The 15,081-nt window shown below is 44.9% G+C and overlaps 1 protein-coding gene and 1 long non-coding RNA gene across 2 annotated transcripts in view; one reads left to right on the forward strand and one right to left on the reverse strand.

Moving 5' to 3' along the window:
- The window catches only part of LOC310769645, a 53,766-nt gene extending 44,362 nt beyond the window's left edge, over positions 1-9,404 (forward strand). Inside the window, exon 2 of the long non-coding RNA XR_014551774.1 lies at positions 5,023-9,404. This is a non-coding gene — a long non-coding RNA (uncharacterized lncRNA). The remainder of the gene's footprint in view (positions 1-5,022) is intronic.
- Positions 1-15,081, reverse strand: part of SSU72 (SSU72 homolog, RNA polymerase II CTD phosphatase) — a 50,501-nt gene that overhangs the window by 16,543 nt on the left and 18,877 nt on the right. The window contains exon 2 of the mRNA XM_083629019.1: positions 9,775-9,918. Within this exon, the coding sequence (XP_083485145.1) occupies positions 9,775-9,918 (144 nt within the window). The remainder of the gene's footprint in view (positions 1-9,774; positions 9,919-15,081) is intronic.

A 15,081-nucleotide genomic window follows, 5' to 3' on the forward strand; every position in this document is an offset into this window, starting at 1 on the left:
ATTTGCAACTCAGGATTGCTAAGGAGGTAGCTAGAGAACACCTAACTACTCCTTTAAAGGAGGTCAGGTCTCCAGGGCGAGAGGAATCCTATCCCAGGTTGCTGAAGGGGCTTGCAACAAGATTTTATTTCAGGGTACAACAGCTGTCAGGTGACTAGAAATGAATGTTGTCCCTATATATCTTCAGAAGGGGAGGAAAGGGGGGAATTAAATCTGGGAAGCTAGAGAAAAATCAACTCAACGTCAGTAACAGGCAAAATTCTAGAACAGATTAAACTGTCTGTACGTGAGCAACTAAAAAAGAATGGATTACTGGGAGCCAGGCAAGCTTTATAAAGACTGAGTTGCGCCAAATTAACCTTATCTTTTTTTTCCTTCCTTTTTTTTTGGGGGGGGGGGATAGAGTTACTAAGGTTTATAGATAAGGACAGTCGTTTATCTTGATTTCAGTGACGCATTTCACAAGGTCTTCCATGACACCTAATACTACTGTTAGGTGGATCCCAATGAGTGATCATGAATAGTTCTGAATCAATCTGTCAAGAGTACCAACGGAACTCTAGGTTGTACCCAACATTACCCCTACTCAGAGCAGACCCATTAAAATTAATGGACGTAGCTAACTTACTCCAGGATGGACCTCAACAGAGATTAAAATGTAAAAACCTGCATTTAGATATGAAGAATCCGTGGCACATCTATCAGGTAGAAGAGCTCTGGAAGGGCAGTCATACATGTGAATAGGATCTAGGGGCATCTAAGGCCAAAAGCGAAAAACACAAGCCAGCAATGTGCAATCCAAAGCAGCTTAATGCAATCTCAGGTTACAGAAGTGGTATCCGGGTCAGAAGCAGTAATAGCCCAGGCAGCATCTGTAGTACTATGGTATCCAGAAAAAAGGGGGGAAAAAGCCAGAATGTGAGGGGGCCTGAAAACTATGAAGAACAGTTGAGGAGAGCTGGTGTACTTAGCCTGGTGAAATTGGGAAAAATATTTGAAGGGCTTTCACAATGAGGATTGGAGAGACTGGTTTCTCTGTTGCTCTGAGGACTTGAATGAAGTGACCCTGTTACAGGTGCCACATGAGATCCATTCCACACTCGGAAGAAATCCACCATTCAGTGTGGCAGCACCCACACTTTGGAAATCCTTGCCTATTGACATCAGACAGGCATCTTTGCAGTACTTTTTGGCTCCTGCTTAAAACATTCTTGTTTAGACAAGCCTATCCAGACATGGAGAAGTTATATGCGTTTTTATCACATTTTAGTGCTTGTTGGTCTTAGTCATATTTTGAATGCTTTTAAGTACAGTGGGACCTCAGTTTTTGAATGTCTCAGCTGACGAACATTTCGGTAACGAATGCCGCAAACCCGGAAGTAAATGCTTTGGTTTTCGAACACGCCTCGGAAGTTGAACATGCCACGCAGCTTCTGCTGAGTGCAAGATTCTGAGGCCTAGCTGTCAGCTGTTGAGTTTTTGGTTTTCGAACGTTTCAGAACTCAAACGGTCTACCGGAACGGATTACGTTCAAAACCTGAGATACCACTGTACTTGCTTTCAACTGTTTTTAATTACTGAGAATGTTGATGCTTTACTTTATATTTTTGCAAACTGCTTAGATATGTTGGGAAGCATATCTTGGCTTAAAAGTTAGGAGAAATTTCTTAATGGGTTGAGCGGTACAATGATAGACAGACCACCATGGAAAGGGGAGGGAGGCTCTCAACCAGAAGCATTTGAACTGAGGATGGATGACGAACCTGCCAGAGATGCTACAGCTGCAGGGGGTTGGAAGAGAAGATCATTTAGGTCCCTTCTTGCTAGCAGGTGTTCTTCACTTCTCTCTCGACAGAAGCTGAAGCACAGAAGTTGCCCCACATAAGAGGAAGCTGCCTTATACCAGGTCTGTGTAACTGTCCCATCTAGCCTTGCATTACCTAGTTTGGGTGTGGGGAGCCTTTGACCTTCCAGATGCTGCTGAACTGCAAGGATGCTTCAGCCCAAGCAGACATGGCCACTGACCAGAGATGAGACTGTAGTCCAGCAACATCCGGAGGGTCAAAAGTTCCCCATATCTGGTCAAATTTGTCTGGCAACAGCTCTCCAGCATCTCTAGATCATGAAGGCCGTTTTCTCATAACAGGCGCCCAAACCTTTCAACAGGAGATGCATGCAGTCTACTATAGAGATGTGGGTTTCATGCCTGAACTGCCTGGGCTGAGTGTGGAGAAGGGGAGAAACAGTTCATGGCAGAAGCGAGATTTGAAACAGGGTACTTCCCATACTCCCCTAACACTGGGAACCTCAGAATCCTGACCACCAGGTTTTGTGCTGGTGCAGAACACAAAGGTCTGGCTTAAGTGCTTTGGAAGCAATGTAATTGGCCCAGCCCTTCCCCCACTTCCGTAACCAAAGGAGGTTGTGATGATCCATCACCACCATCACTTGTTAAGATTAGCATCTACCAGAGAGAAAGTATGCAGATGGGGGGGGTTGTTGCTGAAGCCCATCCCCTTTTAAAGGAGACCTGCCAGATGTCCTCTACTGGCCCTTTGAAAGAGAGCAACAATTACTTTACTGGGTTTTGAATTATAAGCTGCTGGGGGTATGAAGTGATATGGTCTCCTTTAATTTTACTCCTTTGTTTTGATTCTGCATTGCATTTTATCACTTTGTTAGCCATCTTCTGGCCCAGGGATTGCCCTCTAAGCAGGAGGATGAAAAAGCCTGAAACACTGATGCAGCCGAGATCACACAATGGATCAGAAAGTCCCTATGATTAACGTACGTACGTACGTACGTGTGTGTCTAACATAGGAAGCTGCCTTATACTAAGTCCATCTAGCTCAATATTGCCTACATTGACTGTCAGCATCTCTCCAGGCAGGGGTCTCTCCCAGAGCTACCTAAAAATGGCTGGGATTGAATGTGGGACTTCTTGTATGCAAAGCAGATGCACTACCAGTGCGCTGTGGCCATTCCTCAATTCAAGAGGTCTCCTGCAGCGTCCCACCTCTCCCTCCTGCCATGTGCAATTTGGGAAAATCAGCCTCTTACAAAGGCAATGGTTAGAATTACAGGATAAAGTGAGTGAAATGCCTTGAACACTTGAACTCGCCATATAAACTGCAGTAGTATGGTGAAGTACAAAGTGCTACCCTTCCATCGTCATCAACAGCGCTCAAGGGGGCTTACACATAATTATTTTTGCACAGATACTGTCAGAGCACACTGAAGCCAACCAGAATGGGCCACACTGCTGGAAATGCACATTCAGTGCATAACGAAGTAACTTTAACTCATTTAAACTAGCTTACTGCAGTGTGCACGCACATGAATATGTGTGAGACTTACATATAAGTAATTTAAAAAGCATTATTTCCAACCCAAGTTGAAAACCGTTTTCCAAGAGCTAAAGTTATGGCCAATCATGTTATTTTAAGATTTTGGTGGCTGGGTCTGAGAAAGAGGGAGATAAAAAAAATTCCCTACAACAAACTTTTAAAAATAATTAATCAGCTAATCTTTTATGTTCTGAATTTTAAGGGGGGTGGGAATCTAGCCTAAAAGTTTCCCCAATTACAGAGACCCCATTCAGCCAAATGGTTTATGAAGCACTTCTAATATAGCTGAAAAACCAAATCCATGGACATAGCCTAATTCAACTGTCTTTTAAGCACAGTGATGCTATACATCAAGTATTTTAAGCAAACGCTTCATGGCTGGGCAGTGTTAGAAAGGTTACAGAGGGTGAAATTAATATTGCTTTTTAAAATTGCAAAATTTAAAATCAGCAGACTGATCAACTAAAGCTTTTGATTCACCTGTGCAGGACAGTTTAAAGTGATGGAGTTAAGTCTGTGATTCTTGTTTGTGTGGTGCTGATTTGGTTCTGGAGGAAATGATGACCAATGAAGATACCTTGCCTTCTTACCAAAGACTAATAAAGCTATGTTTCACTACATTTTAAGTTCTTACACACAGAAGCTCCTTCAGCCTCTCAAGAAGAAACATGTACTGGTGTTTTAGTAGCATGGAAGCTTCACTAAAAGCTGCTCAACTCCATGGAATGGTACACCCAGTGTGGTGCGTTGGCCAGAGTTGGAGCAGCACCTAGGAGACCATTCAGATCCCCACTCAGCCATGAAGCTCACTGGGTGACTTTGAGCCAGTCACTGTCTCTCAGCATAACCTACCTCACATGGCTGTTGTGAGGATAATGGGAGGAGGAAGAGAAGTATGTATGCCACCTTCAGCTCCTTGGAGGACGGGTGGGATCCAAAGGCAATACAGTGGTGCCTCGCAAGACGAAATTAATTCGTTCCGCAAGTCTTTTCGTCTTGCGCGGTTTTTGCGAAGCACGGTCAGTCGCAACTGCACCTCTTCAAGCGGTTTTAAGAAAAAAGGAAACAAACTCGCAAGACGTTTTCGTCTTGCGAAGCAAGCCCATAGGGAAAATCGTCTTGCGAAGCAACTCAAAAAACGAAAAATTCTTTCGTCTTGCGAGGCATTCGTCTTGCGAGGTACCACTGTAATAAAAATAAATGCTTAATAGGTTAAGTGCTACCTGCTATGCTCTTGTCACATGACCATCTGCTGCAATGAGAAATGGGCTTTGTGTGAATTGGTGCCAATGGGCTGCAGAACTGAATCCCTCAACAATAGCTTTCACTAAGGGTGTTCTGTCTGGGTTGCCGACTCCGTAAGCTGCTCTGGCAAGATTTGGATGAGCCTTGCTCACCCATAGCCCTTTCCAGCAGGGATGGGAACTTTTGGCCCCACAGCTGGCTCTTTATCCCTGACTACTGCCCATGCTGGCTGAGTCAAGTTGGAAGTCCAACATTTGGAGGGCCACTGGTTTCCCCAACCCCACCTTGAAGTCTTGTCAACAACTGCCTTTTACCATTTCCTCCTATCCATCCAAATATGCTTCAAATTGTTCATGTTCAAACAGGCTGCGCCATCTTCCAGTGTAGGAACTGTCCTATACAGTGGTACTTCGGGTTACATACACTTCAGGTTACAGACTCCGCTAACCCAGAAATAGTGCTTCAGGTTAAGAACTTTGCTTCAGGATGAGAACAGAAATCGTGCTCTGGTGGCGCTGCGGCAGCAGGAGGCCCCATTAGCTAAAGTGGTGCTTCAGGTTAAGAACAGTTTCAGGTTAAGAACGGACCTCCGGAACGAATTAAGTACTTAACTCAAGGTACCACTGTACTGAAATCAGATTGCTGGTCTATGTAGCTCAGCACTTGGGAATCCTCCTGACAGGGAATTGCTCTCTGTGGGGTCTTTCCCATATCTCCAGCTCAAGATCCTTTCCCTAGAAAGATACCAAAGATGGAATCTGGCACCTTCTGCAGGTAAAGCGTGTGGTCTACCACTGAACTATGGCCACTCTTCATCCTCCCAAGTACACATGGAGCTGCCTACATTTCCACACCTTCTCAAAGGAGAAATAGGGAGCAGCCCTGCATGTATGACTGTGCGTCGTGCAACTCAGTCAAAGTCATCTCAGCCAAAACAACGACTCTCTTCCATTTCCTTTAAACACCAAATGGGGTTCATTCCCCACCCCTGCCCGTTTTCTCTATAAAGGGTAGAAAAAAGTTGTTGTTTTTTAAACATACATGTTGCCATTCTAAGCAGCTGTTTCTTGTTCTTTTTTTACCTTGGTTTCCTGATGTAAGTCGCTGTAGCGCTTTTTTTCTGCCTGGTTGGGATGGCTGCTTCCTTGACTGACCAGATGGACTGGAGGGGTGGGTGGGAGGTGGGGGGGAAGATGGGTAGCAGAAGCCTTTCCACAAACGTTCACCGTGTACCCTAGTTTCCATGCTCTGCTAGGGCAGGGAGACCCCCTTGTGGTGCCGAGACACGGACCTGTTTCCACACACCATGGAGGCGCAGACACAAAACGTTTGCCCATTTATACACAAGAGGAGCTGCTCTTTTCAGACACGGAAGGCTGGAAGGAGAAGCCCTCACCTACCTGAAAATGAGCAGAACTGGGGAAGCAGGAGTTGCTGGAACTCCAACTCCCATCATCCTTGGCTACTGGTTGATGGGAGATAAAGTCCAGTAATGGCTGGAGGGCCACAGGTTCCCCGTTCCTGAGCTACAGCTTCTGGATGACGGTTCCCATCCACACTTCTTTTGAGATACCCCACGCAACTTGCCCATCTTAAGATGGGCTCTCCCATCTAAAAAGCAGAGCTCCTCAGTAGCCATTCTTCTCTGCCCAAGTATCCTGCAGCAACTATTTTATTAGAACAATTCATCTCATTTCCTCCATCCCACCAGGCCAAACGTAGATCTGCCCCCAAAATGACAGCAAGTGGGGGTGGGGGGTAGAGAACTGGTAATTTACAGTGAGTGGAAGATTGCTCTTGCCTTCTCAACTGCAATCCAGAGGAGGACTGCCTTCTGAACAAGAGGTCAGAGCCCCTAAAAACTTTTTGGTGCCTTTCATAGACCCTTAGGGCCCCAAATGCAACTGGCTGCTCCACTTCCCCCACCCCACCCCATCGCAAGGAGTGCTTGGTGGCCACAGTTCTGCCTCTCAATGCAGCGCTGAACTAAGAAAAAAGCAACTCCAGGAGCGTGGACAGGGGGCCAATTGTATTTCTTTTTTAATTGTTATGTTCTCAGTACAACAAATCATTTTAACAAGAAAGGCAACCATCACATAGATCCTCAAAATGTCTATGGTAAAGTCTTCCCCATTTTCTAACAGAATCGCTAGTGCCCCACTGAGATGGTCACCAACTCAGGAGAAAAGTATATTTAAAACAAAAACCAGCCCAACCATATGAGGTATGTTATGGGACCAGTCCTTTTTCGTGCTGCTTCTTGGGTGCTAATTCTCACTGAGGTCTTGACTGTGTCTGGACAGTATTAATCCCCGCCCCAAATCCCTGTACACAGAATGCCATGAAGGGGCACTAATCTCACCTTCTCCAAAACCAGCTACATTGCCATGTACAGGGCAGGAATGGGGAAACTGTGTCTCTCCCGATGTTGTTGGACCACAACTCCTATCACTCTTTTGGGGTGCCATAAAGTTTCCCATCCCTGGCTAATTTGGGGCAATTTAATTTTGGGGGCAGATAACCAACATGGGGAATGATAGGAGGATTGTGTGTGTTGTGGAGAAAAAACAAGGATACAGAAATATTCATCTCTTCTGTCACAGTACTAGCACTCAGTTCACCCACTGAAACTGAGTAGCAGCAGAAGTAAGACAGGTAGAAGAAAAAGAACATCTTTCAAACAATGCATAATTTACTTGGGGGTGTGACAGCCGCCAGTGACTCAGGTGGCCAAGAAGAGCAAATTCATGGAGGATTTATCTGCCATTAGCCATGATAGTTAAAGAGAGACACTCAACTGTTCAGAACCAGTATTACCTCTAGTGGGACATGCCCAGCTTGTGATCTGGAGCCATCTAGGCACCATGGCAGACAAAGCCCCCCACCTCCCAGCTTACAGTAGAAGGGCCCAGACACAGTTCTGCGACCTCAGTGAGAACTATACCTACAAAAGAAGCTCAAGGGCTACAGGATCCCAGTTCAATCCCCACCGCAGTCCTTCCAAGTTTCCTCAAGCCCTGGCACATACAGCAATACTGGTGATGGGGAAATCCTTTTATAAAATGAGACATCCCCTAAATGAATAGCTCCAGGTGTGGTGTATGCTGCCCCCAAAGAGAAACGTGGTGATGCGGGTTTAAGGAAAGCCTGAAACAAAATGAAAACCGTAACTACTGGGAGCTGTAGGCTCTCAGGTTTAATGGTCTCCCACCAGTTAACACACGCACACAGAGCTGATACTCTGCCCCAAAACATGTAGATTTATGGACCCACTGATGTCTCCCTCAAGTCTTCTGACAATCACTTTAACAATCTAAAGCAAGACTAGGAGACGAAATGAGGGCCTGTTACTGCCAGACTGTTCTCTGTACTGACCTTGTGGGTATTTGGTTATCAATATCCTCTCAACTCAGCAGCCTGGGACCAGCTTTATGCTAGTTTTTAAGCATCTATTTCTGGATGTCATCTTCTTTTAACCTATTTGAGCCTCTGAGAGTGTAAACAGTGCTGTCTCTCCTGGCCAATCCCTTTCATTACTTCCTGTTCAAGCTCCAGAGAAAAAGGAAGTAGCAGGAACTACTGGCCCCAGGTTTCAAGCAAGGCAGACTTTCCTGGCTGTCCTCAGATGCTAAGGCACCTGGAAAGGTTACATTTAAATACCACTTCTCAAAAGATGTGAGTTTCATATCTGGTATTGGAAAGGTTCCAGGGCTGCTACAGCCTAAACCTTTGGCTGGTAATAACTCATTAAAGCCCCTTTATTTCCAAAGTGTTTGCAGTTTTCCTGTTTTTGTTTTTAAAATTCAGCCAGGTGATATTTGAGATGAAGGGGGAACCCCATTAGACCAAACACACCTTTGAAAGTGTGTCATTCTTGTTACAAATGCCATTAGTTAAACCTAGGAAAGGAGCAGGCATGCTTTTGCTTAAGCAGGGTTAATCCCCCCCCTCAAGGTTGACAAAAACCCCACCCCAGTAAATCCAGGATACCAATGGATCCTGAACACTTTGAGATGCACCAGAAAGAACATCTAAGTCTATATGCTAGAGTTGAATATGGATGAGTGTGCTGAAGAGTTGCATTTTAGCTGCTCTGAAAGTGATGGTGACACCTAATCACACACCTCCGTCTTGGTCAAGGTACAGGCTGGTCTACTTTTATAGTTCTTACCTGCTTCCTTGCCTGAACTGTAGTCCACAGCTCATTGCAAAGAACAAATCTTTGCCAGGCCATGTGGGAAAGGTGCCAGACCCTCACACTGTTTCTAAGGATGCATTCACACCACTCGTTGTACTGCTCCAATCCATTCACAGTAGGGTTCACACATCCAATGGGAGGTATATTTTAAACCTGTTAGTGCAGGAAAGATGCTACACTAGCTCTGATCATCTTGGGGGAACCCGTATCGAACTGAATTATTCTAGGACAAAATGCTTCTACTGTAGCTCTCTCTGAAGGATAATGTCCAAAGTGCTTTTTCCACTACAACTGGGGGCGGGGGGGGGGGGGGAGAGACAAGATGCTTAGCATCTGAGCAGTTCTATATATATACTTTAAAGAAGATTTTGTAGTGGTGGTCTCTGGCAGTCAGTGGCTGAGCTACCCCTGATTTCACAGAGAGGTGGGAAAGGCAGAAGGGTCAACAGGAGCCTGGGGGTCAGGGCTGGCCAAAGGGGGCAGGGGGATTTGGGGAATGAATCAGGAGATGGGATTGGTTTTGAGGAAAAGTCTGGGAGAGGACAGAAAACTAAGAGGGAGAATTGCCAGAAAGGAAAGCAGCTGTGTACGGTCAGGAATTGGGTTATCAAGCCGACACCTTCAGCTGTCAGGTTCCTAGTGAATTTCATGACTATAGAGCTATTGCCGTTTGAGTAGCCAGTTATGGGGGCAACCCAACATAGTCATCCAGAGCACAGAAGTGCAAATCACATCCCAATAAAGTGTCAAATCTCCTCTACCGCATGCACCACTACTTAATGGACCGGGGGTTGGAAGGTAAAGAGAGCATTTAAAGGGATGTGGTAAGAGCCCTTCAATCATGTGAAGCACCTGCCTAGAACTGGAAAAATACCAAGACCTTGCCACAGTCAAGTAGCAGCATATTCCTTATGCAAACGTGCGAAGAACAGCTTTCGGAAAGGTGAACAGCAGGGTTTTGAAAGGGGCATTCCACAGGGATACAGTTCTTTGTCTTTCCTAAGCAGGTCATTGTACATCTGATCGTATGTCGTTTTGAAATCATAAACGTTTGGCTTGTCTGGCGCTGGTCCTGGCAATTTCACGTGAGTCCCCGTCCCAAAGGATCGAACAATGAAGCCACGCTTACTGAAAGACAAAAAGGGGGAAAAAGAGGGAAGCTTAATTATTCTGGATGGATTCATGTTTACATGCCAAAACAATACATAGTAAATAGCAACTACACAACCCTCTGGAATCCAACAGGTGCCTAGTATCTTGATGCTTCGGAAGCTACTGAAAGTATATTTGTTAAATAAGCCTTTCCCTGAATCACTTATGGAATATTAACTGCGCAAATTTAAGAATTAGTTTTATTGTTTAAGTGTCTGCATCTTTTGTGCTTTACCTCATTTTATCTTATTATGCACTGCTTCAATAGATTCTGGCTATGAAGCAATTTATAAATCTGAAAGATAAATAAGAGAAACTCTGGAAAATACTGAGGCTACTGCACCACTGGAAGGTTTAATTCACAGGTTCATTCTACATTTGAAATGCTCCAGCCCACTTTTAATGGTCCCAGGGCGGGTTACAAAATTGTCACCATTGAAAATCAAGTATAATTTTACATTGATAACATAAAATAAGACCACAACCCACCAATGACAGAAGGGAAACAGCAGGACAGGGCAATAACCAAAGGCCTGGGCACAGAGGTGCACTTACTGCAAAGCAAGCATACAGAGATGGCGCAAGATGCACATCAGAAAGGAGGTCATTCCACAATCTGAGAGCCCACCTCAGAGAAGACCCTCTCAAGCATTACCACTTCTTGATCCCTTACGGCAGAATAAGCAATCTAGCACTCTGTGCTGGTTATTCAGGTTCTGAATATGATAGCTTCTGATTTTGCTACTTATTCCCAACATAATCAGCTATTTTTAACTTTGTTGCTCTCATAAGAGCAACCAAGACAAGAATTTCACTTAGTGAGAGAGAAAATGACACAAGTAGAGATCTTGTGTAACTTTTCTATGGCTTCACATACTTTTTTTAAAAATACTCTTAATCACAGCTCTTTCAGAAGACTGGCCGATTTTAAAGCACTCCTCAATTAAGCCATTAAGCAGAAAGCAATTCTGACCCTCAAAGACAAGTCTTCCTCAAGGGCCTGGATTTGCCATTTCAGAAAGAACATGTGACGTTTCAAAAGAGAACCCAGCAATCTCCGAAATAAAGTCAGCTGTGCAGTGAATGCCGAGCACTATTTTTAGTTACTTTTCTCCTTCTACATGAGCAAACTGGATTGCAGAAGTACCAGCATAGAACATTTCCCTATTGCAGATCATGCCGGGAGGGGTGGCGGCTGGGGGGGCACTTTAAACAAGAGACCCACTTGTTTAAATGAACAGAAGGCTGTTTTTTCCCCACCAGGGAACAAAACGAAAGAATTTCTCTCCCTAAAAATATTTTTGCAATTCTGAAGCTAGCAGCTTGTCAACTTGGTTGGGAAGCAGAAGTAGAGCCACGTAAGGGAATGAGAGGGAAAAGAATGGTGGTTGATGCAGGGAGTGGATGCTGTATTACTGTATCTTCATCCTCAACCACAATGTTCTTTAATGCACACATATCAACAAATCCATTTCTCATGAGCAAGTCCCCACTGCCTTCTAGTGACCACGACACCTCAGCACCACAGATCTCTCATTTTGCATTCTACACAGCTAACTACTTTGAGAGGCGTTTTTGTCTCTTACTCCCACAGGTCTCATTTCAACTGTATTTTGAAGCATGATCCTCTTTGAAGCAGCCAGGGAGGATCAACCCCCCCCCCCATTTCTTGCTTACCCCATATCCTACAAAAATAAGGCAAGAATCAAGCCCCCTTTGCATGCCAAGAAGAAGGGGAACTGGAAGCAGTCAAAAATAATGGCTGACTATTTGAACATGATAGCCATGTTCAAATATATAAAAGGATGTCACATAGAGGAGGGAGAAAGGTTGTTTTCTGCTGCTCCAGAGAAGCGGACACGGAGCAATGGATCCAAACTACAAGAAAGAAGATTCCACCTAAACATTAGGAAGAACTTCCTGACAGTAAGAGCTGTTCGACAGTGGAATTTGCTGCCAAGGAGTGTGGTGGAGTCTCCTTCTTTGGAGGTCTTTAAGCAGAGGCTTGACAACCATATGTCAGGGGTGCTCTGATGGTGTTTCCTGCTTGGCAGGGGGTTGGACTCGATGGCCCTTGTGGTCTCTTCCAACTCTATGATTCTATGATTCTAACACTTCTGGACTGCTATGTGACATAGAACTCCATGTGCATTGCTGCCTAGATAGTTGTTGTCAGCAAAAGGGGTTGGTGTCAGAAGATAGTAAAGTAAAACAGAGCAGCCTACTTTATTATCTAGCTGCTACTTGGTTAGGAAGTCAAGTGTTTCGCTTGGTTTAGCCAGCCAGTCACTATTTAGCGTTACCACCAATTCCTTTCCCCACATTCTGCAGTATGCAGATAGGGAAAGAGGCACAGGGCTATATCCAAATTTCACTCAGAGCAGACCCACTGGCCTTCCTGTGTTAGCCATGCCTATTCATTTCAATGGGTCTACTCTGAGTAGGACTAACAGAGGATACAAGCCAGGGTCTTCTCTTATTCTGTATTGGAAGTTAGACCTCTAGAGAGGAATTTGTGCAATGGCGGGTGTTCTGTTCACCAGTGGGCCGGGACCAACCCTGGCAAGCCGCTTGGCAGGTCCTTGGCCTTATATCATGAATATATTTCTGATTCAGTGATATTCTCAGTGTTGGGAAAATCTAAATGACAACCAGAAAGCGAGCTTTCCCACAGTCCTAAAACCAGATCATGGGTTCCCAGCATTTCTAAGGTGCTTGTTATAAGTTACAACAAGATGGTGGTTACCAGCCAAGCAACTTTACGTGAAAAATTAGGAAAGGCACTAGACTTACTGAATCTGGTTTGTCTCCATAGCCTTGCCATTCCAGAATCTCTGCTTTGGCCTCCCAACCTTGCTACATTAATTTCAAACCTGCATTTAAACAGCTCTGTAATTTTTTAATGGGGGGAGCGGGGAATGCCGCAAGACCAGCTGCTTGCTCACAAGTAGTTCAACCAGTAATCAGCAAGGTGGCACAAGGGCTAAGCTGAAAAGAGGCTCCCAGCTCCTCCTCTTGGCCTATAAGCCTCAGGGAGAATTAGGGAAAGGAGTCAGTGGAGAGTCCTGAAGAAGGTGGAGGCTTAATCTTGAGGGATGATAAAGTAGTAGGTTAGGCTATCTCTTCACACAATGAGACATAGAGAAAGGAAGGACCAGCTGCTCTAAGTCTGGGGTGGGGAATCTCAGGCCAGGGGGCAGAATGTGGTCCTCAAGGCCTCTGGTCCAAGGAACTCTCCCTAGGCCGCACCCCTCAATGGCCCTGCTTCACCCCCTCCTGTTTTTGCCTGACAGGGATTTGCCCTTGAACTCCAATAATGCCTCCTGCTTGTCTGGATGGAGGCTACAGAAGGGTATTGTGTAAAAATCAGCCTTCTGTGTACAAAGGTTGTATTTGCTTCTGTTGCCCCACCCCCTTTGGCTTGAGGTCCTGCTCACCCATGGCAGGTGACCCCTTGGAAAGCTGTCCAGCAGGGAACATGGCCCTCTGGCTGAATAAAGATTCTTCACCACCCACTCTAACCTCTGAAGGGTCTGAGACTCTTTGACTGTGACACTTAGGTTTTATTAAATGCTTTAAAAACACAAAGCAAAGCTATAAACAGGAAGCTGAAGAATGCTGGACCACAAGCCTGAACCAGAATTATGACGTCTGTGTTTTGTGCTCAGTTATTAGTGCACAACAGGAGCTCTCAACTTCTTCCACTCACAATACTATAGCCTGGAGTCGGTTTTCAGCACATCACCTGGCATTAGTTGTTATGAATTTTCTCCCCATTGCTGCAAGGCAGGCAACCCTTTGACATGCCACTTCCTCTCAACAGAAACTGGCTTTCAACAAAGAGATCATTTGAAGTTAGCTGAAGTCAGTTGCCCCACACTGGAGCGCTATTATGAAACATGCACCAGGGTTCAAACTTCCTCCCTGCTAAGCAACTCACAAACCGCTTTGGACCAATCACCAAGTGCTTTTCCTACTGCTTTGATCATCAAGTGGAAATATTTAACCACTCAAGACCAGCAGCACTGCAAGGAAATTCGTTCTGCCCTTATTTTGTGGGGAACGTGTTTCTAGACGCTTTCTCACCAAGGGGAACCGGAACCACTTTTGTTCTTTCATGTGTACTTAAAATTTGTTTAGCCCTTATGATTGCAGGGATAATTTCTGAAAACATCCCAAGCGTAAACCAGTGAATCATTAAACGAATGACTTAGAACATGAGTAACTACTGTTGGTAAAGGTTTTTTTATTATCGCCGCCGCCTGTGTCACTTCTAGGAAATTATTAGCCTCACTCGAAGCTGGAAAATAAGTGGTTTGGAATTGTGTTAATGCCACTCGGTGGGAGAGCCACAATGCAGAGGTTGCATAAATGCTTACCAAACAGTGTTACACAAGTGCCATTGCTCATGGAAGTGCTCTCCTGCACACAGATAATTGCCACTTGGACACGTAACACATTCCCAACAGGGAGCTCTAACACCGGCGGAATAACCAAGTGTAAGCAGTCAAACATAAATGATTGGATGCACACTGTGAAAAAAAATAAACTTCACTTTTGAATTCAGGACACATTCGTAACCTCAATCTATAACAAATAAATGGAGGTTGCTGTTATTTTGCTGTGTATGCCCACTTCTCTCTTTTGCTTTTATTTCCAGATTTAATGGACATTGGTACAGCCTCGTAAACAAGCAAAAAAAAAAGTCTACTAGCCTGTTGTGAACTGGCAAAGGAGGGAGGCCTCCACCTCTGATCTGCCAGCCCAGTGACCTGTCTCCATGGAACTGTTTCACTTGTGGGTATCAGGCTAGCACTTAAATACAAGACTGCCCCAAATAGGTGTTGCAGAGGAATTTTTTTGTCAGGCTCAAGCTTCTCAAATTAGGTGGTAAGTTGAAGAATTGTCCCTCTATCTAGTCACCCTCTATTCTCCCACTTTTAGTCAGCTTCCCACCAAACTATTTTTAACATGGTAGAACCACTAATGCAACCCACCTGACGTCAGGGTGAGACCTCTCTGTGGGTCTTAACCACTACTTGAAAGAATGGTTACCAGACGCTGGAGACAATGAGATATAGTATCAGATAAATCAGCTACATCCCCAGGGATGGGGAACCTGTGATACTCCAGATGTTG

This window comes from Podarcis filfolensis (assembly GCF_964270895.1).
Source record: "Podarcis filfolensis genome assembly, chromosome: 8".
Taxonomy (NCBI): Eukaryota; Metazoa; Chordata; class Lepidosauria; order Squamata; family Lacertidae; genus Podarcis; species Podarcis filfolensis.